The sequence below is a fragment of the Bos javanicus genome, chromosome 14 (genome assembly GCF_032452875.1).
Source record: "Bos javanicus breed banteng chromosome 14, ARS-OSU_banteng_1.0, whole genome shotgun sequence".
Taxonomy (NCBI): Eukaryota; Metazoa; Chordata; class Mammalia; order Artiodactyla; family Bovidae; genus Bos; species Bos javanicus.
The window spans coordinates 284,261-312,060 of record NC_083881.1 but is presented as its reverse complement, the minus strand read 5'-3'; the positions used below and the strand labels follow the sequence as shown (position 1 = coordinate 312,060).

The following is a 27,800-nucleotide window of genomic DNA, read 5'->3' as shown; positions in this document are numbered from 1 at the left end:
GTATTTTTATTATAATAAAATGTACATACCATAAAACTTGCCATTCTAACAATTTCAATTGTACAGTTCAGGTTATTAATCCTTTGTGTCACTGTGTCCCCACCACCACCCACCTGCAGTGCTTCTTCCCCAGTGGAAACTACGACTCAAACAACTCTCCCTTTCTCCTTCCTTATAACCTACGGCACCGCTGTTCTGTCTCTCCGAATTTGACTGCTCCAGGGACACGTGGTGCTAGTGGTAAAGAATCCACCTGAAATGCAGGAAAGGCAGATTCAGTCTCTGGGTCGGGAACAGCCCCTGGAGTAGGAAATGGCAAGCCACTCCAGTATTCTTGCCTGGAAAATTCCATGGACAGAGGAGCCTGGTGAGCTACAGTCCATGGGGTCGCTAAGAGTCATACACGACTGAGCAACTAAACACACACAGGGAAGGACCTCATGGGTAGATTCATATATTTGTCTTTTGGGGTCTGGCTTAATTCACTCACCCTAATGTTTTCAAGGTTCATCTATATCGTAACCTGTGCCAGAATCTCCTTCCCTATTTAAGCTGAGGAAGGCTTTCTTACCTCTCTTTGCTATTCTTTGGAACTCTGCATTGAAATGGGTATATCTTTCCTTTTCTCCTTTCTTTTCGCTTCTCTTTTCACAGCTTTTTGTAAGGTCTCCTCAGACAGCCATTTTGCTTTTTTGCATTTACTTTTCTTGGGGACGGTCTTGCTCCCTGTCTCCTGTACAAGGTCACGAACCTCTGTCCACAGTTCATCACAGACAAGAAAGCCTTCCTCAGTGATCAGTGCAAAGAAATAGAGGAAAATAATAGAATGGGAAAAACTAGAGATCTCTTCAAGAAAATTAAGAGATACCAAGGGAACATTTCATGCAAAGAGGGGCTCAATAAAGGACAGAAATGGTATGGACCTAACAGAAGCAGAAGATATTAAGAAGTGGCAAGAATACACAGAAGAACTATACAAAAAAGATCTCCACGATCCAGATAATCACAATGGTGTGATCACTCACCTAGAGCCAGACATCTTGGAATGTGAAGTCAGGTGGGCCTTAGGAAGCATCACTACGAACAAAGCTAGTGGAGGTGATGGAATTCCAGCTGAACTATTTCAAATCCTAAAAGATGATGCTGTGAAAGTGCTGCACTCAATATGCCAGCAAATTTGGAAAACTCAGCAATGGCCACAGGACTGGAAAAAGTCGGTTTTCATTTCAATCCCAAATAAAGGCAATGCCAAAGAATGCTCAAACTACCACACAATTGCACTCATCTCACACGCTAGCAAAGTGATGCTCAAAATTCTCCAAGCAAGGCTTCAGCAATATGTGAACCGTGAACTTCCAGATGTTCAAGCTGGCTTTTAGAAAAGGCAGAGGAACCAGAGATCAAATTGCCAACATCCGCTGGATCACAGAAAAAGCAAGAGAGTTCCAGAAAAACATCTATTTCTGCTTTATTGACTATGCCAAAGCCTTTGACTGTGTGGATCACAATCAACTGTGGAAAATTCTGAAAGACATGGGAATACCAGACCACCTGATCTGCCTCCTGAGAAACCTGTATGAAGGTCAGGAAGCAAAAGAACTGGACATGGAACAACAGACTGGTTCGAAATAGGAAAAGGAGTATGTCAATGCTGTATATTGTCACCCTGCTCATTTAACTTACATGCAGAGTACATCATGAGAAACGCTGGGCTGGATGAATCACAAGCTGGAATCTAGACTGCTGGGAGAAATATCAATAACCTCAGATATGCAGATGTCGCCACCCTTATGGCAGAAAGTGAAGAGGAACTAAAGAGCCTCTTGATGAAAGTGAAAGAGAGTGAAAAAGTTGGCTTAAAGTTCAACATTCAGAAAACGAAGATCATGGCATCCGGTCCCATCACTTCATGGGAAATAGATGGGGAAAGAGTGGCTGACTATTTTGGGGGGCTCCAAAATCACTGTAGATGGTGACTGCAGCCATGAAATTAAAAGATGCTTACTCCTTGGAAGGAAAGTTATGACCAACCTAGACAGCATATTAAAAAGCAGAGACATTACTTTGCCAACAAAGGTCCATCTAGTCAAGGCTATGGTGTTTCCAGTAGTCATGTATGGATGTGAGAGTTGAACTGTAAAGAAAGCTGAGTGCCGAAGACTTGATGCTTTTGAACTGTGGTGCTGGAGAAGACTCTTGAGAGTCCCTTGGACTGCAAGGAGATCCAACCAGTCCATCGTAAAGGAAATCAGTCCTGGGTGTTCATTGGAAGGATTGATGTTGAAGCTCAAAGTCCAATACTTTGGCCACCTGATACGAAGAGCTGACTCATTTGAAAAGACCCTGATTCTGGGAAAGATTGATGGCAGGAGGAGAAGGGGATGACAGAGGATGAGATGGTTGGATGGCATCACTGACTCAACGGACATGAGTTTGAGTGAACTCCAAGAGTTGGAGACGGACAGGGAGGCCTGGCATGCTGCAGTTTATGGGGTCGCAAAGAGTCGGACACGACTGAGCGACTAAACTGAACTGAACTGATTTAGGCTGAATAATACTCCACTGTATGTACAGATGACATTCTACTTTATCTGTTCATCCATCAATGGATACCTGGCTGCTTTCTACCTCTTGGCTGTTGTGAACATGGTGCTATGAACACAGGTGTGCAAATATCTATTCACGTCTCTGCTTTCAATTATTTCGGGTATTTACTCATAAGTGGAATTGTGGAGTCCTATACTAATTATATTTTTATCTTTTGAGAAATTGCCATTCTATTTTCCATAGTGACTGCAGTATTTCACATTTCCTTGCGAGGTTTCTTTTTTTGTGTTTAAAAGATTCCCTCACTGTTTTTACCATGAACTCAAGGTGGGATGCAAGTAAATGTACGTGTCCAGCCTGCTATCTTTACCCGGAGGATAAACGCCTGCTGCAGGCATGAGGCGCTTGCACTGAGCGTCCCTCAGGGTGCTCCTGCAGGAGCTGCAGTTGGTGTGCTGTCGCCAAACCCCTGGGACACCTGTGCTGTCAGCATGCTCGGGGGGTCCAGGGCACACAAGCTGTGAGTCACCTGGGGGTGGTTGGCACAAAGATGCGATCACATGAGACGAGGTTAAGCCAGGGGGGCAGGAGCTCACATGAACTTGTGTTCACTGTGCGGTACCTTGGTCCCTCGAGGTTGTGACCACACAGCAGACGTCACACATATGCTGGCAGATGAACTACAGCTTCTGAGGCCAAGGCAGGGAGCAGCTGGGTGAGGCCCCGCGTGCGGGAGCAGCTCAGCTTTGCCCTCACCACTGCTCCCGGGACAGACTGCATGTCCTTCCAGGCTCGTCCCCCTGGGCTGAGGGGGCCTGTCTTCCTGACCAGTGGCCAGCACCCACGTTCTCTCAAGGCCGCTCTTCTGTGCTGGTGCTCACCCAGGAGTGGGTCTCACAGCTGGAGACAGGGCTCTGACAGGAGGGCAACCCTGTGCCACTGATGTAAGACCAGACCCCACAGCCCAGACACGGGGCCCAGCTTGCAGAAGCACACAGACCCAGTGTGGTCTGTGGACAGAGACCACCGGGGCTGGGCAAGCATGGCTGCCGGGCTGAGCCTCTATTCCGCCTGGCTCCCACAGCACAGACGTCAGGCCAGAGGCTCACTGACCGCGGAGCCAGCGGCACTGTCCTGCTGGGCAGTGCCCGGCTCTGCACAGGCGCCCCGGCGAGAGAGAGGCCGGCCCCAAGCCTCTGGCCTCTGTCCACCGCTCACTCAGCTGTCACTCAGCAGCACTGCTGGAGCCCCGCAGGCTGCGTGCTAAGTGGTGGAAACACATTTCCAAACCTCCAGCTCACAGCAGGGACATTTCAAGTCCTTTTTGGAAGAGGCTGAGGTGAACCATGAAGCTACTGAAGGCCCACCTGCACCTGGGAAGGTCTGAGAGGACAGAGACAGACCCAGGGCGCCTGCCTCACCCCGGGAGCAACCTGGGGAGGCCTGTCTGTGGTGTTCAGGGATCATGCTTCCAAAGGTACACGCCTGAGTGAAAACGTCAAGGCTTCCGAGATGTGCTTCCCAACGGCTGGCGTGTTGGACGGTCCCTGTGCTTGACGCGCCTCCCAGGACCCACACTGCCTGCAGCCCTCCCCACTGTGTGCACGTGCCTCGGCACCCACGGCTGGGCAGGAGCAAGGCCCTGGTCAGGCCAGGCCAGGTGACCACTCGCCCCAAGCCATCTACAGCACGGAGGACACTCAGGAGCACAGGGTGGCTGACGGCTGCTGCATGGGCAGGTGCTCCTGCAGCCCCACCCTGGCGCTGGCCCAGGCCCAGGACGTGCACCACCTGGCTGGCAGGACTGTGGCCCAGCGTCCTCCCCACGCAGGTCAGGTCAGGGCCACACAGACCTGACACATGGCCTCCAGACGCAGCCTGCACTCGGCCCCAGGCAGCCGTCAGTAGGTTGCTGCTATGACGTTCCCAACCTCTGACCCCTGACACAGCTCAGGGCCATCTCAGCTCACAGCACCACAACAGCCTACTGGTCACCTCAGCCCTGGTGCTGGGCCAAGTGCCCAGCTCCTTGCTGCTCTCAGAAGCCCTCCTGAAATGGCCTCAAGGGACAGTGTGAGCCCAGCCGGGGTGGATGCAGTAAGCGCCCTGATCAGGCAGGGCCACTGGGATGGGGCCTCGGAGGGAGCAGACGCTGGCTGGTGGGGATGCAGGTGTGACATGCAGCCACATCTCTCAGCCAGCGCCGGGACGGCGGCACACCTGGAGCGGCTCTCCTCAGGGCCTCTGTGCTGAGAGGGGATCCCTGAGGACCCTGTGTCCCTGTGGAAGCCAAGGGTGTGCCCTCGAGAGGCGGTGCCTGTGTGTGCCTGCTGCCTGCGGGCCCAGCACTGAGCCCAGGCAGGGGACCTGCCGCAGCCGCCCCTGAACCAGTGGCAGAGCCAGTGCCCGCCTGGGCCATTCTTACCTTTGGTGTCGTTGACAGGGTCCATGTGCCGGTAGATGTAGCCCTCCAGGTAGGAGTGGAACTTGGGCGTGGGTGGGAAGAAGGCCAGGCAGATGGCCATAAGCTCCCAGCCACGGGCCAGGCTCTCAAGGCGAAAGTTCTCGGTGGTCTGCCGGCACAGCTGGATGTAGAGCTCATCCCGCAGGCCCTGCACGCTCCAGCCTTTGGTGGCGATCTCCAGGGCCACGTGCAGCGGGTCTGCCTTGGCGCGCCGGTCGCCCATGTACATCTGAATCAACTTGAAGACCTCGCAGGCCTCTTTCTTCACGTGGCGGTCGCTGGTCACGATCATGGGCTTCTTGATGGACTCACTGCTCCAGGCCAGCATGTTGGCGATGGACACCTTCCGCCGGAAGAGGCCCTGCGTGTGGGTGTTGAAGTGCTTGGAGGCCCAGTTCTCGATGTCTGTCTCCGAGGACGGCTTGCGGAGCGTGAAGGTGGGGAACACGCAGCTGGCACTGGGCATCACACTCCGGGCCTGCCGGCTGCTCTCGAACTGGGCGCAGGTGCCAAGGTCCTCAGACTGGGGGACGGAGGGGCCCACATGAGCCAGCCAGTGGAGAAGTGTGGCCCCCACCCCACATAGGCCCAAATGCTGCTGGAGGAGAGAGGCCTGGGACTCAGCTCTGCCCACCTCATCCCAGTCTGCCCGCCTCAGTCCATGCCCACCCTCCTCACCCCTGTCCGCCCACCTCACCCCTGTCCACCCACCTCACACTTGTCTGCCTGCCTCAGTCCATGTCCACCCTCCTCACCCGTCTGCCCACCTCGCCCGTCTGCCCGCCTCAGTCCATGTCCACCCTCCTCACCCGTCTGCCCTCCTCACCCGTCTGCCCACCTCAGTCCATGTCCACCCTCCTCACCCGTCTGCCCACCTCGCCCGTCTGCCCGCCTCAGTCCATGTCCACCCTCCTCACCCATCTGCCCACCTCGCCCGTCTGCCCGCCTCAGTCCATGTCCGCCCTCCTCACCCGTCTGCCCTCCTCACCCCTGTCCGCCCGCCTCAGCCATGTCTGCTGTCCTCACCTGTCTGCCCATCCACCCATGGTCCGCCATCCTCACCCTGGTCTAAGTGCCTCACGAGGCTGAGACGGGACCAACTTTTCCCTGGGGGCTCGGCCTCTGGGAGGCACCCACCCTGGTCCAAAGACCAAGGGTCGGGAGGCCAGCACAGTCTGGGAGTAGGAGGAGCTCGTGTGGCCCATGGGACGCCGCGTCCCGGACTCACACGGCCCCCCAGGCAGGGGGCCGACCATGCGTGAGGGTGGGCAAGGGGGAGAGCGCTGTGGCTTCTGCCGGTTCAAGTGGGAAGGGCAGCCCCTCAAGGACACAGAGAGCCCCAGATGCCAACCGTGCTTGACAGAGGAACGCAACCTTCTCTGGGCCGCCACTGCCACACCTCCCCAACAAACACACAAGGATTCCCAGGCATCAGAGGCAGGGGGGATGCCCCCGGCCCCTCCTTCTCCTGGCAGGTCGTGCCCACACCTGCACAGCCTCCCCAACCCCTGGGGCAGGAAGCCACCTCACCCGGCAGCACCTGGCATGGACCTCAGTCAGGCCCTCGGAGCCCACGAGTCCTTCCGTCCAGATCAGGCTGGGAGCTGGGTGCCACAGGACGCAGTTGCCCACACCCCACCCACCACCTGCCCCTGCCCTGCCCGTCTGTCCTGATGCCCTCCTGTGTTACAAGCCACAGACAGAGACACTGCTCTGAACGCTCCAATCTGGAGTACACTAAGGTGGCCCTGCCCCAGGGAACACTGGCCACCTAAGATGTCCTGGTTCTTGGGCATGGCATGTCTTCTGCACCAGGGCTGGGGGTGCACCTAAGGAGCCTGGCCCCGGAGTCTCTGGCCACCAAGGAGGGCCCGGCACTCCAGCTGCACAGCTTCTCACTGTGCCTGTTCATAGGTGGGAGGCAGAGGCTCAGGGAGCAGAGGGCGGGTGGCTGCCTCTGCGTCCTGGAATCAGGATGTGCCTTTGGCTCCCCAGTTAGCAGGAGCCGAGGTGAGACCTCTGTGCTGGTGGAGACCCCGGCGGCCGTCCACCGTCTGCCCTCAGGCCCGCCAGGAACTGTGAGGCCACACACGTCTCGGGGTGCTGACCTGCCCCACCCCTGCCCAGGACCCGCCTGTGAGTGCCTACCTGAGAGGGGTGCAGGTAGGGCTCCGGGGAGGCCAGGCTGGTCTGCACGGAGACGCTCTTCTCGAGCAGGACCTGCGGGAAGGCGAGCCTGTCCAAGGCACCCCTCTGCCAGTGCTTGCTCTCCTGCTGGGCCAGTGCCTCATCCTCACTGAAGGCACGCACCACGGGCCCGGGCATGGGCAGCGGCACCGCCCCGTCACTCTCGTAGCCCGAGCCATCCTGCTGCGAGTCCCAGCTGCCCCTCTGCTTCATGTGCAGGTGGGCTTGCTGTGCCTCCCAGGCCAGCCGGGCCTGTGCCAGGAAGGGCTCAGCCGGGCCCCGGTGGCCTTCCCCGTCCCCCGCCTCCCCCTCTGTGCGCTTTATGGGCGTCAGGCCGGGTCCACACAGAGGCCGCTCATCCGTCAGGGGCTGCTGGCTCAGCGGGTCGCAGTCCCCGGGGCCCTCAGCGGGCGGGGCGCTGGGAGCATGGCACACGGAGGGGTTCCTGCTCTTCCTCTTGCGCGTGCTGGGGGAGTAGCCCGTGGAAGACATGGTGTCCTGCTGGCTAGACCAGGACATGGCATCGTCTTGGGCCTGGGGCAGGGGCGTGGGCGGTGGGGCGGGCCGCAGCTCGGGCCCCTCCATGCTGCTATAGTCCCCAGACACAACCCCCAGCGAGGACGTGGCCCCCAGGCGCTGGTCGCGCAGCAGGCAGGGGCTGGGCTGCAGAGACAGTGAGCCGCCCCCCGGGTGAGGCGTGTACTTGTGCCGCGGGCCTGCCCGCAGCTTGGGGCTGGAGCTGGCCTGCTCCACATACACCAGCTGCCGCACGTACTCCTTGCCGGCAGGGCTGTACTCCAGGCTCAGGTAGCGCTCGGGGCACTTCTGCCTGGTGAGCACCAGCTGCTGGTAGGGCGACGCAGAGGCTGCCTTGGGTGGCTTGCGGCCAGGAGACCGCCGGGGCGAGCCGGCCTCAAACTGCACATCCATGGGGGGTTCGTCGTAGAGCGGGGCCTGGTACTCCACGGGGGGCTCCTCATAGAGGGGGGGCTCGTAGGCGTAGCGTGGTGAGGAAGGCTGCGAGTCTCCAGCGGGCCGGCGGGGCTGGGCCAGCAGCGGGGAGCAGCTCCCTAGCTCAGCCCTCTTCGGGAAAGGCGACGGCCTCCGCTCCGGGAAGAAGACGGGGCTGTCCGCATCAGGGGTGAAGGTCTGCAGGCTGGGCGAGTGCTGTCCTCCGGAGGGCCTGCGGGAGCGACCCCCAGGCTGGCTGTCCAGGGCGTAGCCATTGCCCTGGGGGGAGAGGAAGCTGGGCTCCCTGTCGGCAACTTTGATGAGCATGCGCTCCTTGGTGCCCGAGTTCCAGCGGAGAGAGGAGGTCCTGGTAGGGGGTGGGGAGCAGGTTACCTGAGGAGGTCCTGGGGGGGCAGGTTACCTGGGGAGTTGGCCAGGGGGCAGGTGACCTGGAGGGAGCCCTGGGGGGAGCAGGTTGCGGGCGGGGGGCAGTCCTGGGCAGGTTACCTGGGGGGAGCAGGTTATGTGGGGGGCAGTCCTGGGGAGAGCAGGTTACCTGGGGGGATCCTGGGGGAGCAGGTTACCTGGAGGGGGGTCCTGAGGGTAACAGGTTACCTAGAGGGTTCCTGGGGGGAGCAGGTTACTTGGGGGGGTTCTGGGGAGAGGTTACCTGGGGAGTTGGCCAGGGGGCAGGTTATCTGGGGGGGGGGGGTCCTGGGGGCAGGTTACCTGGAGGGAGCCCTGGGGGGAGCAGGTTACCTGGAGGGGGGTCCTGAGGGTAACAGGTTACCTAGAGGGTTCCTGGGGGGAGCAGGTTACATGGGGGGGCGGTCCTGGGGGTAGCAGGTTACCTGGGGGTGTCCTGGGGGGAGTCCTGGAGGGAATAGTTACCTGAGAAGGTCCTGGGGGGGGGCAGGTTACCTGAGGGGAGTCTGGTGGGGGCAGGTTCCCGGGGTGAGGTGGAAATCTGACCCCTTCGCCAGCCTGGACCCATGACCACCCCCCTTGACCTCACGGGTGTGTGAGGTCAGCCCAGAAGGCCTGGTCGTCTCTCACTGTCCTCTTCAGAGCTGCCCCAGGGGCTGCAGGCTGTGGGGCCTGGTACTGCCGGGTGCTGTGATGAGCTGTGAACCTTTCACTGCTGAGGCCCTGACCCCGGGTCGTGCAGCCTGGAGCAGCTGCCCCCTGGCCTGGGAGCCCTCCTCACACACTTCCCAGGTCAGCCCGGCAGCCCTCCAGGGGGCTCTCCTACTGCTGCCCATGGGGACGCTCCTCCAGGGCCCTTGTGAGAGGTTCTGCTCTGGTCCCAGGCCAGAACCAGGCACAGAACCACTCCTGGACGGAAGCGCCGGGGACCAGAGGGCTCCCAGAGGCCTCTGTGGCTTTGGAATCCTGGGTTTAGCACCCTCCCCACTCCCGCAACACAGCCGATCATCCCGCAGCGCAGCACCTCTCAGGGCCTGGACTCCAACCACAGGCCCCCATGAGTCCAGAAGGGCTGACTGCCCTGCTAGCACTGCCCACTGCCACTCTCAGCACTCCGCACCTGGACCGAGATGGTAAAACCGCTCCCTGTTCCTAAGGGCACCTGTGGCCCCAGGGAGTTGCGTGCCCAGACCCTGGCCCCTCCACCTAGCAGGGGGCACTAGGGGTGTTCAGGCTCTTCTGAGTCTCATTTGCCTGATGACAACACGGAGACACTGCCCCTGGCGATACAGGGACTTGATCACACACCGTGCCCACCAACTAACGGTCAGCCCCACGTCCCACAGCTGTACCAGCCATGACACGGCAGACCAAGAGGCCCGGAGCAGTGCGCGAGGCTCCCCGCTTCCAACTGCCCCCTCAAGAAACTCCCAGCTGCTTTAAAGACTTCCTTCTAAGAATACACCTGCAATGCGCAAGACCTGGGTTCGATCCCTGGGCTGGGGAGATCCCCTGGAGAGGGCAAAGTATTCTGGCCTGGAGAATTCCATGGACTGTATAGTCCACAGGGTCACAAAGAGTCGGACCTGACTGAGCGACTTTCACTTTCTACATTTCCTTCTACATCTGGAACCTTTGCGTCAGTGTCTCTGCTTCATAGCGCTTCTTCAGTCTGTGGTCTGACATATTTTATGATTTCTGGAAACTCCTGACCATATCTTTAAAAATATTACTTCCATCCCATTTCCTCTCTCCTTCTCTGGGAGTCAGGTGCTGTCCTCTGCACTGAGCTCCACAAAGTTTCAGGCTGTGTCCTGTGCTTCTCATCCCCTGGACTCTCCACACTGCAGACATTTTTCTGATCTACCGTCTAATTTACTAACCTTTTAAGAGTCCATCTACTGAGTTCTTAGTTTTCTTATTATATTTTTTTCAGTTCTAGAATATCTATTGATATTTAAATTTGTTTAACAGTACTTTGAGGTTCACAGAAAAACCGAGCAGAAAAAAATGTACATTTCCGACGTACCCCCTGCACCTACTCACACAAAGCTTCCCCGATTATCAGCATTTCGCAAGAGACAGAACATCTACTGTCAACTGATGGACCAGCACTGACACATTATAATCAACCAAAATTCTTAGTTGATATTAGGGCTCACTCTTACTGTTGTACATTCTGTGGGTTTGCATAAATGTAGAGACACGTATCCACCGTTGTAGTGTTGTACAGAGCATTTTTCTTTGCCCCCCAAACCCACATGCTCTGTCTGTTCATCCCCCTCCCCAAATCCCTGGCAACCACTGATCTTTTCACTGTCTCCATAGGAGGCATCTCTGATGCCAAATCAATGAGCAAATCTTTGGCCTCCAAAAAAGGCAATCTGAAAACCTACATACTCTGACTCCAGAATGTCAGGAGTGCAATCACGCAGTGTGCAGGCTCTCAGGCTGGTGTCTTCGCTTTGTGACATGCACTTAAGCTCCTCGGTGACTCTTCACGGCTGACAGCTCATTTCTTTTTAGTGTTGTATAAGCCATTGTCTGGATGGACAACTGTTTACTTCTCTATTCACCTACCGAAGGACATCTTGTTTTGGCAACTATGAATAAAGATGCTAAAAACATCTGTGTGCAGGATTTGATATGAACATAAAATGTCAAACTCATTTTGGTAAATACCAAGGAGCAGTACTGCCAAATCATTTAGAGTATATTCAGGTTTTTAAAAGAATATATTTATTATTTATGGCTGAGTCAGGTCTTGGTTGCAGTACATGAAATCTGCATTGCATCATGCTGGATCTTTCCCTGCAGTGCAAAGGCGTCCTCCAGTCATGGCACACAGGCTCAGTAGTTGTGGCACGTGGGCTCAGCGGCTGTGGTGCATGGGCTCAGTACTTGGGGTGCACGGGTTTAGCTGCTCTGTGGCATGTGGAAACCTAGTTTCCCAACCAGACACTGAACCTGACTCCCCTTGCCTTGGAATGGGGGATTCTTAACCACTGAACCCCAGGGAAGTCCCTGTGTTCAGTCTTAGCAGCTGCAGCCTCCTGCGCTCCCACCAGCACTGACCGCGGGTTCCCTTGCTCCACACCCTCGCCAGCACCTGGTGTCAGAGTGTCCGCCTTCTGGCTCCTCTAACAGGCCTGCAGAGGTATCTCACTCTTGTTTCACTTTGCATTTCCTGCTGACAAGTGATGTGGAGCATCTGTCACATGCTTTTCTGTGCCAACAGTATAGGTTCTTTGCTGAGGTGTCTGTTCAGCTCTTTGGCCTATTTTAAAAGCAGGTTGTTTTCTTACTGCTGCATTTTAAGAATTCTTTGTATATTTCAGATTACAGTCCTTTATCATTTGTGTCTATTGCAAACATTTTCTCCTAGTTCGTCTTTCGCAGAGCAGAAATTTTTAATTTTAACACAGTCCAGCCTATCAATTGTTTCTTTCATGAATCGTGCCTTTAATGTTATACCTAGAAAGTCATTGCCAAACCCAAGGTCATCTGGGTTTTCTCCTGTTACCTTCTAGGAGATAGTTTTGTGTTCCCATTCAGGTCTGTGATCCATCTTGAGTTAATTTCCATGAAGGGTGTAAGGTCTACATCCAGATTCACTTTCTTGCATGTGGATGTCCAGGTGTTCCAGCAACGTCTCTTAAGAGACCATCTTGGCTCCATTGCGTTCCTTTTACCCCTTCATCAAAGGTCTGCTGATAATATTCATGGTGGTCTATTGGTTGTCTCCAAAATCACTGCAGATGGTGACTGCAGCCATGAAATTAAAAGACGCTTACTCCTTGGAAGGAAAGTTATGACCAACCCAGATAGCATATTCAAAAGCAGAGACATTACTTTGCCAACAAAGGTCCATCTAGTCAAGGCTATGGTTTTTCCTGTGGTCATGTATGGATGTGAGAGTTGGACTGTGAAGAAGGCTGAGCGCCGAAGAATTGATGCTTTTGAACTGTGGTGTTGGAGAAGACTCTTGAGAGTCCCTTGGACTGCAAAGAGATCCAACCAGTCCATTCTGAAGGAGATCAGCCCTGGGATTTCTTTGGAAGGGACGATGCTAAAGCTGAAACTCCAGTACTTTGGCCACCTCATGCGAAGAGTTGACTCATTGGAAAAGACTCTGATGCTGGGAGGGATTGGGGGCAGGAGGAGAAGAGGATGACAGAGGATGAGATGGTTGGATGGCATCACTGACTTGACAGATGTGAGTCTGAGTGAACTCTGGGAGTTGGTGATAGACAGGGAGGCCTGGCGTGCTGCGATTCACGGGGTCGCAAAGAGTCGGACACGGCTGAGCGACTGAACTGATTGGTCGTCTCTCCATTCTATTCCATTAATGTGTCTATTCTTTACCAACACCACCCTGTCTTGCTTACAACAGCGTTACAGGGAGTCTTGGGACTCAGGTAGTATTATTCCTCCAACTTTGTCCTCCTTGAATATTGTGTTGGCTGTCCTAGGTCTTCTGCCTCTCTAGAGAAATCTAATTATTGCTTTGTCAATATCCACAAAACCACCTGCTGGGATTCTGACTGAGACTGCATGGAATCTATAGGTCAAGTTGGAAAGAGTGGAGTCCTTCCTCCACTTGTTTAGTTCTTCTGTGATATCTTTCATCAGAATTTTACAGTTTTCCTTACATAGATTTTGTACATATTTTGTCACATTTACACCTAAGTATTTCATTCTGGGTGATACCAATGTAAATGCTACTGTTTCTAACTTCATATTCCACTTGTTCGTTGCTAGTATATATGAAAGCAATGGACTTTTGCATATTTAGCTTATATTTTACTACCTAGCTACAACCACTTAGTTCTAGGAGTTTGCCAATTCTTTAAGATTTTTTACATAGGTGATCAAGTCATCTGCAAGCAAAGACAGTTTTATGTTTTCCTCCCCAACCTGTATACTCTGTATTTCCTTTTCTTGTGTTACTGCATTAGCAAAGAGCTCCAATACAATGCTGAGCACCAGAGGTCAGAAGGGAAACCCTTGCCTTGCTTCTGATGTTAGTGGAAAAGCATTGAGCTTCTCACTACTAAGTATGATGTTAGCTGTAAATTTTTTGCAGATATTCTTCATCAAGTTAAGGGAGTTCCTCTCTTTTTGGGTGGCACTAGTGGTAAAGCACCCACCTGCCAATGTAGGAGATGTAAGAGACACAGATTTGAGCCCTGGGTTGGGAAGATCCCCTGGAGAAGGGCATGGCAACCCACTCCAATGTTCTTGCCTGGAGAATCCCATGGACAGAGGAGCCTTGTGGGCTACAGTCCATGAGGCTGCAAAGAGTCAGATGGGACTGAAGTAATTAAGCACACACATATTTCTACTTTACTGAGTTTGTTTTTAAATTAAGGTTGGCTGTTGGATTTTACCAAACGCTTTTTTTGCAACTGTTGATATGATCATAAGTGAAAGTGAAAGTCGCTCAGTCATGTCCAACTCTTTGTAACCCCATGGACTGTACAGTCCATGGAATTCTCCAGGCCAGAATACTGGAGTGGGTAGTCTTTCTCTTCTCCAGGGGATCTTCCCAAGCTAGGGATCGAACCCAGGTCTCCCACATTGCAGGTGGATTCTTTACCAGCTGAGCCACAAGGGAAGCCCAAGAATACTGGGGTGGGTAGCCTATCCCTTCGCCAGCAGATCTTCCCTACACAGGAATTGAACTGGGGTCTCCTGCATTGCAGGCAGATTCTTTACCAACTGAGCTATGATTTTTCATCTTTGGCCTACTGATGTAATGGATTATATTGACTCTCAAATGCTGAACCAACCCTGCATACCTAGGATAAATCTCACTTGGTTATGATATATAATTCTTTTTATACATTGGTAAAGAAATATAAAAAAGCAAAATGGCCATCTGGGGAGGCCTTACAAATAGCTGTGAAAAGAAGAGAAGCGAAAAGCAAAGGAGAAAAGGAAAGATATAAGCATCTGAATGCAGAGTTCCAAAGAATAGCAAAAAGAGATAAGAAAGCCTTCTTCAGCGATCAATGCAAAGAAATAGAGGAAAACAACAGAATGGGAAAGACTAGGGATCTCTTCAAGAAAATCAGAGATACCAAAGGAACATTTCATGCAAAGATGGGCTCAATAAAGGACAGAAATGGTACGGACTTAACAGAAGCAGAAGATATTAAGAAGAGATGGCAAGAATACACAGAACTGTACAAAAAAGATCTTCACGACCCAGATAATCACGATGGTGTGATCACTGACCTAGAGCCAGACATCCTGGAATGTGAAGTCAAGTGGGCCTTAGAAAGCATCACTACGAACAAAGCTAGTGGAGGTGATAGAATTCCAGTTGAGCTATTTGAAATCCTGAAAGATGATGCTGTGAAAGTGCTGCACTCAATATGCCAGCAAATTTGGAAAACTCAGCAGTGGCCACAGGACTGGAAAAGGCCAGTTTTCATTCCAATCCCAAATAAAGGCAATGCCAAAGAATGCTCAAACTACCGCACAATTGCACTCATCTCACATGCTAGTAAAGTAATGCTCAAAATTTTCCAAGCAAGGCTTCAGCAATATGTGAACCGTGAACTTCCTGATGTTCAAGCTGGTTTTAGAAAAGGCAGAGGAACCAGAGATCAAATTGCCAACATCCGCTGGATCATAGAAAAAGCAAGAGAGTTCCAGAAAAACATCTATTTCTGCTTTATTGACTATGCCAAAGCCTTTGACTGTGTGGATCACAATCAACTGTGGAAAATTCTGAAAGACATGGGAATACCAGACCACCTGATCTGCCTCCTGAGAAACCTGTATGCAGGTCAGGAAGCAACAGTTAGAACTGGACATGGAACAACAGACTGGTTCGAAATAGGAAAAGGAGTACGTCAAGGCTGTGTATTGTCACCCTGTTTATTTAACCTATATGCAGAGTACATCATGAGAAACGCTGGACTGGAAGAAGCACAAGCTGGAATCAAGATTGCCGGGAGAAATATCAATAACCTCAGATATGCAGATGACACCACCCTTATGGCAGAAAGTGAAGAGGAACTCAAAAGCCTCTTGATGAAAGTGAAAGTGGAGAGTGAAAAAGTTGGCTTAAAGCTCAACGTTCAGAAAACGAAGATCATGGCATCCGGTCCCATCACTTCATGGGAAATAGATGGGGAAACAGTGGAAACAGTGTCAGACTTTATTTTTCTGGCTCCCAAATCACTGCAGATGGTGACTGCAGCCATGAAATTAAAAGACGCTTACTCCTTGGAAGGAAAGTTATGACCAACCCAGATAGCATATTCAAAAGCAGAGACATTACTTTGCCAACAAAGGTCCATCTAGTCAAGGCTATGGTTTTTCCTGTGGTCACGTATGGATGTGAGAGTTGGACTGTGAAGAAGGCTGAGCGCCGAAGAATTGATGCTTTTGAACTGTGGTGTTGGAGAAGACTCTTGAGAGTCCCTTGGACTGCAAGGAGATCCAACCAGTCCATTCTGAAGGAGATCAGTCCTGGGATTTCTTTGGAAGGGATGATGCTAAAGCTGAAACTCCAGTACTTTGGCCACCTCATGGGAAGAGTTGACTCATTGGAAAAGACTCTGATGCTGGGAGGGATTGGCGGCAAGAGGAGAAGGGGACGACAGAGGATGAGATGGCTGGATGGCATCACTGACTCGATGGACATGAGTCTGAGTGAACTCTGGGAGTTGGTGATGGACAGGGAGGCCTGGCGTGCTGCAGTTCATGGGGTTGCAGAGTCAGACACGACTGAGCAACTGATCTGATCTGATACATTGGTAGATTTGATTTCCTAACATATTTTTGAGGATTTTTACATCTATGTTCATGAGAGAGACAGGTCTGTAGTTTTCTTGTGTTTTTCTGATTTGGATATTAGAGTAATACTGGCTTCACAGAACAAGAAAGTAGTCCCTCTGCATCTATCTTCTGAAAGAGATTGTACAGAACTCATAAAATTTCTTCCATGTATGTTTAGTAGAACTCACCAGTTAACCCATTCAGAACTTCTGCTTTCTTTTTTGGAAGATTATTAATTATTGATTCAATCTCTTTTAACAGATATAGACCTATTCAGATTGTGTATTTCTTCTTCTATGAGTTTTGGTAAACTGTATCTTTTAAGGAATTGGTTTATTTTGCCAAGGTTAACAAGCTTGTGTGCACAGCCTTGTTCAGAGCCTTCCTGTCCCCTCTGAGGCTCCTGAGGCAGAATCACGTCTTCTGGACTGCCCTGGCTGTCAGACCACGGCCACAGGTCTTGGCTCCTCTGTGGATCTCTGATGCCTGCAGAAATTTGGTCTATTTTGTTCTTGTACAGGCTGGTCTCAGGTAAGTGAATCCACCATCACAGAAAGTAGAAAGCCCAAGTATCCAAAGAAACGAACTGTGTACTCTGGTCCTGTGCCTCTGTCCTCTGACTGAGCCACAAGTCCTAACTGTTGGCCGTGGGTAAGGCAGGACTGAGAGAACCAGGGTAAGAGCGAGCAGGGCTCGGGAGGCAGGCTCCCTTTGGGAATTCAGCTCTTGGTTGCCAGAGGCTGCTCCTGGCCAGCCGCACAGGCCAGCCAAGCAGAGCAGAGGACGGCAGGTGTGCCTGCAGACCTGGAGAACCAGCCCTGGAGTCTGAGAGATCCAGGGCTGAACTCCAGCCTGTAGTTCCTGGGCTGTGGGGCATCACCTCCCACTTCCACCCCAGTCCTCACGAGATCTTGCGAGGACTAAAAGCAGGACGCGTGGAAAATCACGGTCTTGGTTCAGCAGGGGCACACAGGAGACACTGCACATGGTCCACTGCCCACCAAATGCGGGCAGGGCTGCAGCAACCAAATAGGAGGGAGCCAAGGCAGAGGCAGGCACGGGGCAGCACGAAGGCGGGTGCCGGCCTGTTTCAGGAAACGCGCCCCCAGCGGCCCAGAGACGATGCCCCTCAGCGCCCCAAGGCCCAGGCAGAGTCCTGTGCTTCTCTCCCAGCCCCTGATCACCTTCCCTCCCACAGGACGACCCCCGCAGCCCCTCACCACCACCCGCAGACCCAGGAGGAGGCCCGGCCTTTTCTCTCAGCCCCAATTCCTTGTTGGCTCTGCTGGGGAGGAGACACCCAGGGGAAAGACCCCTCCCACCACCTCCTGCCTGTTTCTGGAGGTGCCTCAACAGGGCAGCGTTGCTCCATGCTCAGCGCCCTGGAAGAGCAGCAGGAAACGGGACCTGGACTGCCTCGGAGGGAAGCTTCTGCCCCCGATGTGGGCCCCGCTCACAGGCCACGAGACCACATCAGCTCTGTGCCCACAAACCCCAGTCAAACCCGAGTCTCCCGGTGACCAGTGAGGACACCCGTGGACACAGCCGCACTGCTGGCCCAGGCAGGCTTAGATCCCTCCCTGTATCAACAAACCTAGTCTCGATCTCTAAACTGAGCAAACTGCCAAAGGCCCCTCGCGCTCCAAATCCCCACCTCCAGAGGCCCGGCACCCCGTCCATCCCCCATCAGCTACGGATGAGGTGCCTGCTCCAGCCTGGACACACGAGCTAACCCAGGGGAGGCCCTTGCTCAGCCTGCTGCTGCTGTGCCCAGGGTCCTGAGCGTTCAATCTAGAAACCCCAACACCCAGCAAGGCCAACCCAGGCCCGAGGGCAGCCAGACTCCTTGCCCCACTTGGTGGGCACCAGTCTTCCCGATGTGGCCTGGGAAGCCACGCTTCTGATGCGCCTGGGGCTCTGGGGGGGACCACACACTAAGGAACCTCCAAGGGATCCACCAGGGCCAGTACCATGGACACAACAGTACTCCACACCACACAGTGGCCCAACAGCCTCTCCTTGTGTCCCACGGGCCAGGGCAGGGCCTGGCACGCTCTGCACGTCCAGCTGGTCACTTCCTGCTGGGCCAGACCCTTCTCCAGCTCACCCGAGAGCTGCCAGGAAAACCACCCCCGGCCAGGAGATGGACAGGCCTGAGGCAGGGCCTACCTGCAGTGGAGAAGGTGGCCGTCCACGCTGTAGTCCCGGTAAACCTCGTAGTCCTTCTCAAGGAGCACTCCTGACGGTGAGGAGCTGAAATGCAGCAGAGTGAACAGGAGACGTGAACAGAAGTACAACCGCTTAGAGACACAGCGGGTCCACGCTGCACGCCGCGGAACGAGTGCAGCCCTCTGGTTCTCACCACAGCTCCTCCCACAGGTCTGCCTGCACCTGGGCAGGGTTTCTTGCACCCTCACTGCCCCCTCCCACGATGCCCCGATGGAGCCCACTGCCTCACCCAGGACAGCCCCAGGCCCAGCAAGGAGCTGGAGCTCTGGCCGGTGGCCTCCGGGCTGGGCTTGGACCAGGGGGCATGGAGTGGGGCACAGAAGGGCTCGGGCCTGGTTGCCAGGGCCCCTGGGCTGGCCATGGTGGGGAGCCTGCACTCCACTTCAGGCTGGAGGGCAGCTGACTACAGCCAGTGGGCCTCATCCAGCTCCAGTGCCTGGTTTTGTACAGCAAGTGGGCAATGAATTTTTTACATGCAATTCAAATTCCAGTGTCTGTCAGGAGCACATCATGGGAACACAGTCCTGTGTGGCCACACCACTCAGCACACCACAGGTCCCGGGTGCGGCCACAACTCAGCAGCCTGAGTGCCCCCACAAGGCCGATCTGCCGGCCACAGATGGGGGCCTGGACAGCTCTGCCTTTGCCGGCGTGCAGGCTCTGTGCCGCTGGGCCAGGCAGACACACGGCCCCACTGGAGGGTTGCAAGGTGCACAGCGGTCAGAGCCCAAGACGGGAATCTCGTCGCAGCAGAATTACTTTAATGAAAACGGAAGGGATCTTCACACCACATGTGCTTCCCAGCAGCTCATCTGTTAGCCCAGCAGGGAGAGCAACCACGCTGTTCACGGAGGACAAGTATCAAACTACGCCGACAACGGCAGCTGAAGGCACGTGTCCAGAGGAAACAGGCTTGCTTTAGACCAGCAGCCTTGAGGCACGGACAGTGCTGGGGAGAGGGAAGGACAGTGAGAGCGCTCGGCAGCGGGGCCCCGGGGGTGCCGGGGCTCCTGGCGCTACTCCAGGCTGTTGCTGCACTAAGGGGTCGCAGCTGAGTGCGACAGGACTGGGGAACTGGCCTCCACGCGTCACCTCTGCAGAACGCCTGCAGGTGAAATCACTACCAAAAAACTGAGGAAACACTATTCAGTCCAGCCTGCAGTGCAGCTGAGATTGTCACGACTGACCATGCTTAAAACATGCGCTGGGGGCCAGCACAGGGTGCAGGCTGGCGCTGAGGGGGCACGGTGAGCCCCAGCAGCAGACAGGAGCTCAGCAGCCCGTCGTGAGCTGTGAGGCAGCCGCACAGGCCGCCAGCATCCTCTGCCCTCCTGGACTCGGTCGTCAATGGTCCCACAGGTTTGTGTCAGGAACAGAAGGGAAATATCCCAATCTGACCCACCACACAGCAATTTAAAAGCTTGGATACAGAAAGCTTTGCTGCAATGTTTAAAAAACTCATGGCCTAGACTGAAATTTTTTCTTTGAGAAAAGATTCTTCTCAACTACTATCATCAAACATTGAATGTGAGGGGTTTTTTTAGATTTGACAATGTTTCTCAATGAATTCAACCTAAAATTATAAGGCAAACAGTGCTTATATGAGACACTGAGACTGCAACAGTCATTTTGATGACAATGGATGTCTGAGTCATAAGCAGCATAAAGCTTCTTCAGCATCTCCTTCTCATACTGCCGAAATTGGAACAAGAGGCAAGATCCCCATTCCCACACAGGAGACACGCTTTCTGAGCTCCACTACTGGTTCCAGAACAGCGCAATAAAGCCAGTCACGTGAATGTTCTGGTGTCTCAGTGCCAACCAACATTATGTTCACACTGAACTAGTCTATTAAGCATGCAAAGCCACCTGGGTTTTCTGAGGAGCTTGAACTCCAGGCCTTGAATGGTAGAAGGAATGCCCACAATTAGCTAAGATGGTCGTAAATACAAAGGGAGACAGGAATGTTTCCCAGCACTGAGGCTTGAGAGGTGATGGCCCCTGAGAGAGCACACGGACAGCGCGGCCAGGGTACAGGGCAGCACGTGGTGTGGGCGGATGCAGGCCACAACGTGCAAAAACCACAGTTAACACAAGACACGTAAGCAAATACCTTTGGTCCAAGGCCCGAAAGAACTTTTTAAACAAAACATTAAACACAAACAAGGTGAAAATTACAATAAACTTGCTTGCATCAAAATCAAGGGCTCTAGGGACCCATCAGCAGGCATGGGGGGGGGGGGGTCTGTGGGGTGAAGCCACCCACACACTGAGCAGGAGCAAGTCTGCAGGAGCAGGTCTGCAGAAGCAGCTGCCTCACACCCCTGAGGCTCTGCCTGCCCAGCACTTGCCCCAGGCCCCCAATGGGCCCCAGGTGCAGAGCAGGGGTGCAGGCTTCCCCAGGCTGTGGGGTGAATGCAGCATCCTGGAGGGGCACCCAGGAACACACTGGGCAGCAATGCATGTGTGGAGCACATGGGAATGCACAGGAGGAAGGGGCGGGAAGGGCCTAACCTGGAGTTGCTGAGGTGACACCACATCCTCTGCTGCATCAGGGGTCCCCACAAAGCACCCCACAACCATCCCACCACACTAAGGCCAAGTATTAGAACAGGTGAAGGTGACCAGACCCTAGAGGTCCCTGAGGAGGAACACACCTAATACACGTGAGGATGGCTGTTCAGGGGCAAATACAAACCATGGGGAAGTGGCTGACCCTGGTTCCAAAGCACAAGTCAAGGCAGAAAGCATCAGCGATACAACACAGGGAAACGTGCTGGGAATAGCTGACTGCAAACCTCCTTGGAGCCGACCCACAGCTTCCATGCAGAAGGGCAGCAGCAGCAGGAGACAGGAAGAAGGGACAGACCACTCCCACCACCCAGCGGGACTCACCTCCCAGAATCCACGTGTCTCGGCAGACCAAAACTTAGTAAAGAACTCAACTGATACAATGAACAGATCTGACCTAACAAACACACAGAGAATCCTAGAGCTAACAGAGAAGAGAAATTGTCTGCCTCGGCCAGCAGGGTGTTGTCCTGTGCGTCTCCGTATTCTTGCAAGGACAACAGTCCTGAGGGGTCAGAGCCCTGCCCACTGCAGGAGGGCCCATCTCAGCTTAACCAACGGCATCCACAACAGCCGTGTCTCCAGGTCACATTCACAGGTGCTGAGAACAGGACGGGGCAAATTCAACCCACAAGACAAAGAAACATACTGGACAGGATTCCCCATCCACTCACGCTGGGAAGCTAGTAAGAGAAAGGGACGTCCCAGCCCAAACCACAGGGTCGCGGGGCCATCGGCCTGCCTGCCTCCCTGGCCCCACCTCCTCGGGGAGAACCGGCCAGCTTGGGACAGCTGGCAGAATCACAGGCAACTCTGGAGACAGTGTGCTCGACTTTGTAATAAGAGCTCAACAAGTGTGAAAACAGGAGTGACGTATAAATATACCATCTGGGGCCTTCCTTGGTGGCTCAGTGCTAAAGAATCTGCCTGCTAACACAGGAAACATGGGTTCGATCCCTGGCCTGAGAAGACCCCACGTGCCACGGGGCAACTAAGCCCTTGCGCCACAACCACTGAGCCCGTGCTCTAGAGCCGGGGACTGCAACCACTGAGCCCGTGCTCCACGACTACCAAAGCCCGCGCGCCAGAGCCCATGCCCACAAGAGAAGCCGTGCAGTGACAAGCCTGCGCATCACAACCAGACAGTGGTCCCCGCTCACCGGAACGAGAGAAAAGCCTGTGCAGCGATGTCAAAGACGAATTAAATACATAAAATTAATTTTTAAAAAGTAGTACCTGAATACCAGTAATGATCATACAATATGACTTTATATGGTATCTAAAAATAAACCTTTAAAAAATGCAAGTTCTTTGGGGGAAAATGTATAAAATGTACTACCTTCATGAATGGGAAAAAATGACACAAGCAAGGTGCCTAGTCCCCAACCTGCCCCACAGTTTAAACACAATTCTAATCCACCTCCAACTAAGCTCCTCGTGGGAGGCCGATCCGAAGGTAACACCATGATCCGAGTCACCATACCACACCCTGGACACTTTTGGGAAGAGGACACCCCTGCCCACAGGACGTCTGCCAACAGAACCTAAGAAGAGTCCAGCCCCTCACCGGCCTGCAGCGAAGAGCCAGCAATCGCCACCAGCAATGCCGCGGGTGACCTGGGCCCAGAGGCTGTCACATTTGCTGGACAGGCGGCGGCACCGGTCTGAGCTTGCCGGAACACCAGAGGGATGCAGGGCTGTCTTTAAACCTTACTCACTAGCTTTTTCCTTGGGGACCATCCCAGGCTCTGCTTCATGAGGACAACTCCCAGCAACCTTTTCAGGCTTCTCCGGCCTGCGTGCCCAGGCCCCTGCCCACAGCCCCGCCCTGTGCGTGCCAGGCTCCTGCACACCCTCATCACAGGCACTGCGCCCCCGGCCTGGCATGTCATCCTCCCAGGAGCAAACAGACCCACAGCCTAAGTCGGCTTTCGACTACTTTGTGACTTCCACTGTCCCCGGGTGAAACCCAGCCTGCCTGGTCTCCAAGGCCCATGTCCCATTCCTGCTCCTCCCTGGCTTCTTTCTGGTAACTTCCAGCCTGTCAGGGTTTATCCAGGTCACATGCCCTCCAGCCACTTCTTCTGGACTGGGACCCTTGAGTGCTGGCCCTGGGGAACAGCTCCCTGGGGTTCAGGCTCTGCCATATGGGCACTTGGGGTGCACAAGCAGCAGGGGGTGGGAGCCCAGGTGTCCATGGCCTCACTGTCTGCAAGACCAGGAGGGAAAACAGCCACAGTGGCTGCTGGACAAGTCGACACCCTGGGGGCACCCAGGACAGTGCTCTGCCCCACTGCCGACCGCCTCAGACCTTCCTCTGCAAAACAGGGGTGATGCCCTCACCTCTCGCCCTCAGTGCTGGCGAGGTCAGTCAAGCTCGGGCAGGGAGGCCTAGAGTTAGGTGGGGCCAGCCGATGGACCCCCATGGATCTGCGTCCAGAGAACAATAGGCAGGTGGACCTGGGGAGGGCACCCCTCCATCACAGGAGCTCTGGGGGCCAGCTCTGGGGTGCTCCCATCCCGGAAGCACGTCCCACAGTGGAGAGAACCAAATAATTTCACGATTAGCCAGAGAAACTCCAGCCCCAGCAGGGCCCAGAGCGCCTTGGCCAGCTCTGCCCCGGTGGGCACAAGAGAGCGGGTGGTCCCCTAGAGGCGGCAGGGTGCAGGGGCCTGCCTCACCTGCCACTCTCGTCCTTCACCATCCCTGGCGTGGCCTGCCGGCTCGCGCGGCCCACAGGCTCTGGCGCCCTGTCGCCGGAGTCCAGCTCGGGTTCCAGGGACGAGCTGGTGCTGCCATCGCGGCTGACGCTGCTGCCCCGCCCGGGGCTGTTCTCCGCCGAGGCGCGCGGCGACTCCGTGTTCTGCTTCAGGGTCTGCAGCTTGGCCAGGGGGATGATGTCGCAGTCCTGAGGCCGGTGCCACACGGTGCGCTGGGTGCTGGCGTTGTAGTAGTAGAAGCGCGACGTGTTGGGGTCGAAGAGCTCCCACCACTGGTTCTCGCTGGTCCGCTTGATGCGCACGCCAGCCGGCGGGTCCCACACGCACTCGCCGGTGACCAGGTTGGCGTACATGCGCTCGCGCGTGCGCGGCTCGATGATCTCCACCCACTCCAGCCTTGGGGAGAGGGCAGCATTAGGCAGGGCTGGGGGACCCCACCCATCCCGAGACCAAGGATCCCGCCCGTCAGGCCACATGCTCTGGGCCCCACGGCCGCGGACTGGCGTATCCAGCACCAGACCTTCCTCCTGTCTGCCAGCCTCAAAAGCAAGAAATCTTCTCACATACAGAGTAAAGCCAAAGCTTACCTAAATTCCATCCACTCCCGATTTTCTAAACGCTCATCAGGGCCCAGCCCTGGGTGGCGGGGTCTCCAGCCCGGCCCCACGTCAGGGCTGCCCTGGGTTCTGGCTCCCTGTCCACAGGGGGCTGGGCCACGGGTACTGCTCACCGTCCTCCCAGACTGCGTCACGTCCCTCCCGGATGCTTGGCTGCTCTTAGCAGCAGCCACCACTGGCTGCCAGCGCCACCCGTCACCCGCAGCGGGAGGGGATGCCAACATCGCTGCACTGTCCCAGTCAAAAGCAGAGCTGGTTCCCCTAGAAGCCCCCCAAACACACCCCGCCCCGAGGACAAGCCTGTCATCCAGCTAAGGTCCTTAAAAAAAAAAGTGTAAATTAAAACTATTCAGAATAAGGCAATTTGAATGCCAATGTGTTTGATATCACAGTGTGCTCCAGCTGATAGGTAGATAGCATATTTTACTCTGCTTCCAAGTTTCTACACAAATAACAATCCTTTAAATACCACTTCTGTGATGGCCCTGGTCCTCACCAGCACTGGGATGGTCAGAAGCTTCCAGGACCTGCAGAGAAGGGGAGCACCCGTCTCCTTACTCTCTGCTGCAAGCCCAACTTTCCAGGCGGGAGCACAGGTGGGCTTTAGCAGAGGACTGAGGGGACAGTGCTGACAATCTTCTCTGAGAACCTCATCCTGCCCTTTGAGGCCAGATGTGCTCAGGGCAGGAAGGAGAAGGCACAACCCTGCAGGGCGATGAGCCTGCACCACACACACACACACTCACACCTAGATATGAGTCCCCACCACACACACACACACTCACACACTCAGATATGAGCCCCCCCACACACACACACACTCACACCCAGATGAGCCCCCACCACACACACACTCACACACACACACTCTCACACCCAGATGAGCCCCCACCACACACACACTCACACACACACACACTCACACCCAGATGAGCCCCCACCACACACACACTCACACACACACACTCTCACACCCAGATGAGCCCCCACCACACACACACACACACACACACTCTCACACCCAGATGAGCCCCCACCACACACACACTCACACACACACACTCTCACACCCAGATGAGCCCCCACCACACACACACTCACACACACACACTCTCACACCCAGATGAGCCCCCACCACACACACACTCACACACACACACTCTCACACCCAGATGAGCCCCCACCACACACACACTCACACACACACACTCACACCCAGATGAGCCCCCACCACACACACACTCACACACACACACTCTCACACCCAGATGAGCCCCCACCACACACACACTCACACACACACACTCTCACACCCAGATGAGCCCCCACCACACACACACTCACACACACACACTCTCACACCCAGATGAGCCCCCACCACACACACACTCACACACACACACTCTCACACCCAGATGAGCCCCCACCACACACACACTCACACACACACACTCTCACACCCAGATGAGCCCCCACCACACACACACTCACACACACACACTCTCACACCCAGATGAGCCCCCACCACACACACACTCACACACACACACTCACACCCAGATGAGCCCCCACCACACACACACTCACACACACACACTCTCACACCCAGATGAGCCCCCACCACACACACACTCACACACACACACTCTCACACCCAGATGAGCCCCCACCACACACACACTCACACACACACACTCACACCCAGATGAGCCCCCACCACACACACACTCACACACACACACTCTCACACCCAGATGAGCCCCCACCACACACACACTCACACACACACACTCACACCCAGATGAGCCCCCACCACACACACACTCACACACACACACTCTCACACCCAGATGAGCCCCCACCACACACACACTCACACACACACACTCTCACACCCAGATGAGCCCCCACCACACACACACTCACACACACACACTCTCACACCCAGATGAGCCCCCACCACACACACACTCACACACACACACTCTCACACCCAGATGAGCCCCCACCACACACACACTCACACACACACACTCTCACACCCAGATGAGCCCCCACCACACACACACTCATGCCCCGCAGCAGCCCTGCAGGTTTGGGGCATCTTTTGGATGCACAGTGTCTTCTAGAAGCTCTCAGAGCAAAGGTAGGCTGGCCGAGTGGGCAGGGTACAGCAGCTGGAGGGTGTGGAGCCAAAAGGGGGCAGGAGATGAGGGAGCAGTAGAGAGGGAGAGCCCTGAGGACTGGAGGAGGGAACGCAGGAGGGAGCAGCCTGAGGGGCTTGGCCATGTCTGGGCAGCAACCCCTGCAGCATGGTCATACTAGGCAGCCCGGTGGGGCAAGGCGCTGGGGCTCTGTGCTTGCAAGCGTGGGACCACTGCCTAACCCGCCATTCTGCAGAAGGTGGGGCAGGGCTGGGTAGGCATTGTGGGATCGGATGGCTAGAGGGACAGGGCCGTGAGAGGGTGTCCTTGACGCAGAGGGCGGGGCAGCCCCGCAGCAGCGCCCGTAGGTTGCAGCATCTCTGGGCCCCACAGGTCTCTCGTGGCCTCTGATCTCTAGTGACCCTGCAAGGCCAGCGCCTGCGGAAAGTGGGCAGGAGGCCTCACGTGTGCCCACTGTCATCCGTGTCCCTGGAGGCCCCTCGCAGGCCCAACCTCCACTGCCATCACCCTGCCCAGCGGGGGTGTGAGGCCCGACTCGTCCGCTCTTGCCTGCTGGCTGGCCGTTCTTCACACAGAGGACAGAGCAAACTTCTAAACTTGGGAACCTGACACTTTTAACTGGGAAGCCTCGTGCCCCCTGTCCCCCCAGGATGGAGATCCCCCCAACACAACTCAGCGGGCACCGTCCACTCTCGGCCTGAGGACACAGCCCCCATGCTTGGCAGCCAGAAGGCACTGCCCGAGGGCACTCCTCACAGGGACAAAAGAGCCTGGAGACCTCGCTCCTGTGAAAAGGGAAGCTCTGAATTCTGTGATCGCCCTCAGCTGATGGCCTGCTTGCCCCTTGAGCTGCGGCGTGGGATCAGCCAGGACAAAGGGTGGAGGTGCCCAAGGAAGGCCCGGCCCAGCAGAGGTGCTCAGAAAGTACTGGACTGAACACTGTGAGCCCCAGGGAAGCAGTAACAACTCCTTTTATAGCTCTAAATACACTTTCAAATGAATTTACTGGTGGTAATTCTCTCTGAAGAAAAGAAGCTGGTTCCTTTTCAGCACACTGCTGTGTGCATGTGGGCAGGACCCCATTTTCTCAGAAGAACGTTCTGGGTGCCCCCCACAGCACTTTTAATG

At 55.0% G+C, this 27,800-nt stretch overlaps 1 protein-coding gene across 3 annotated transcripts in view; it reads right to left on the bottom strand.

The window, feature by feature from the left end:
• ARHGAP39 (Rho GTPase activating protein 39) overlaps positions 1 to 27,800 on the bottom strand; it is a 59,513-nt gene that overhangs the window by 11,151 nt on the left and 20,562 nt on the right. For all 3 annotated transcript variants that reach the window (XM_061438087.1, XM_061438088.1, XM_061438086.1), the window contains exons 3-6: positions 23,852 to 24,286; positions 18,539 to 18,622; positions 7,160 to 8,516; positions 4,973 to 5,534 (exon numbers count right to left, since the gene is read on the bottom strand). In XM_061438087.1, the coding sequence (XP_061294071.1) occupies positions 4,973 to 5,534; positions 7,160 to 8,516; positions 18,539 to 18,622; positions 23,852 to 24,286 (2,438 nt within the window). The remainder of the gene's footprint in view (positions 1 to 4,972; positions 5,535 to 7,159; positions 8,517 to 18,538; positions 18,623 to 23,851; positions 24,287 to 27,800) is intronic.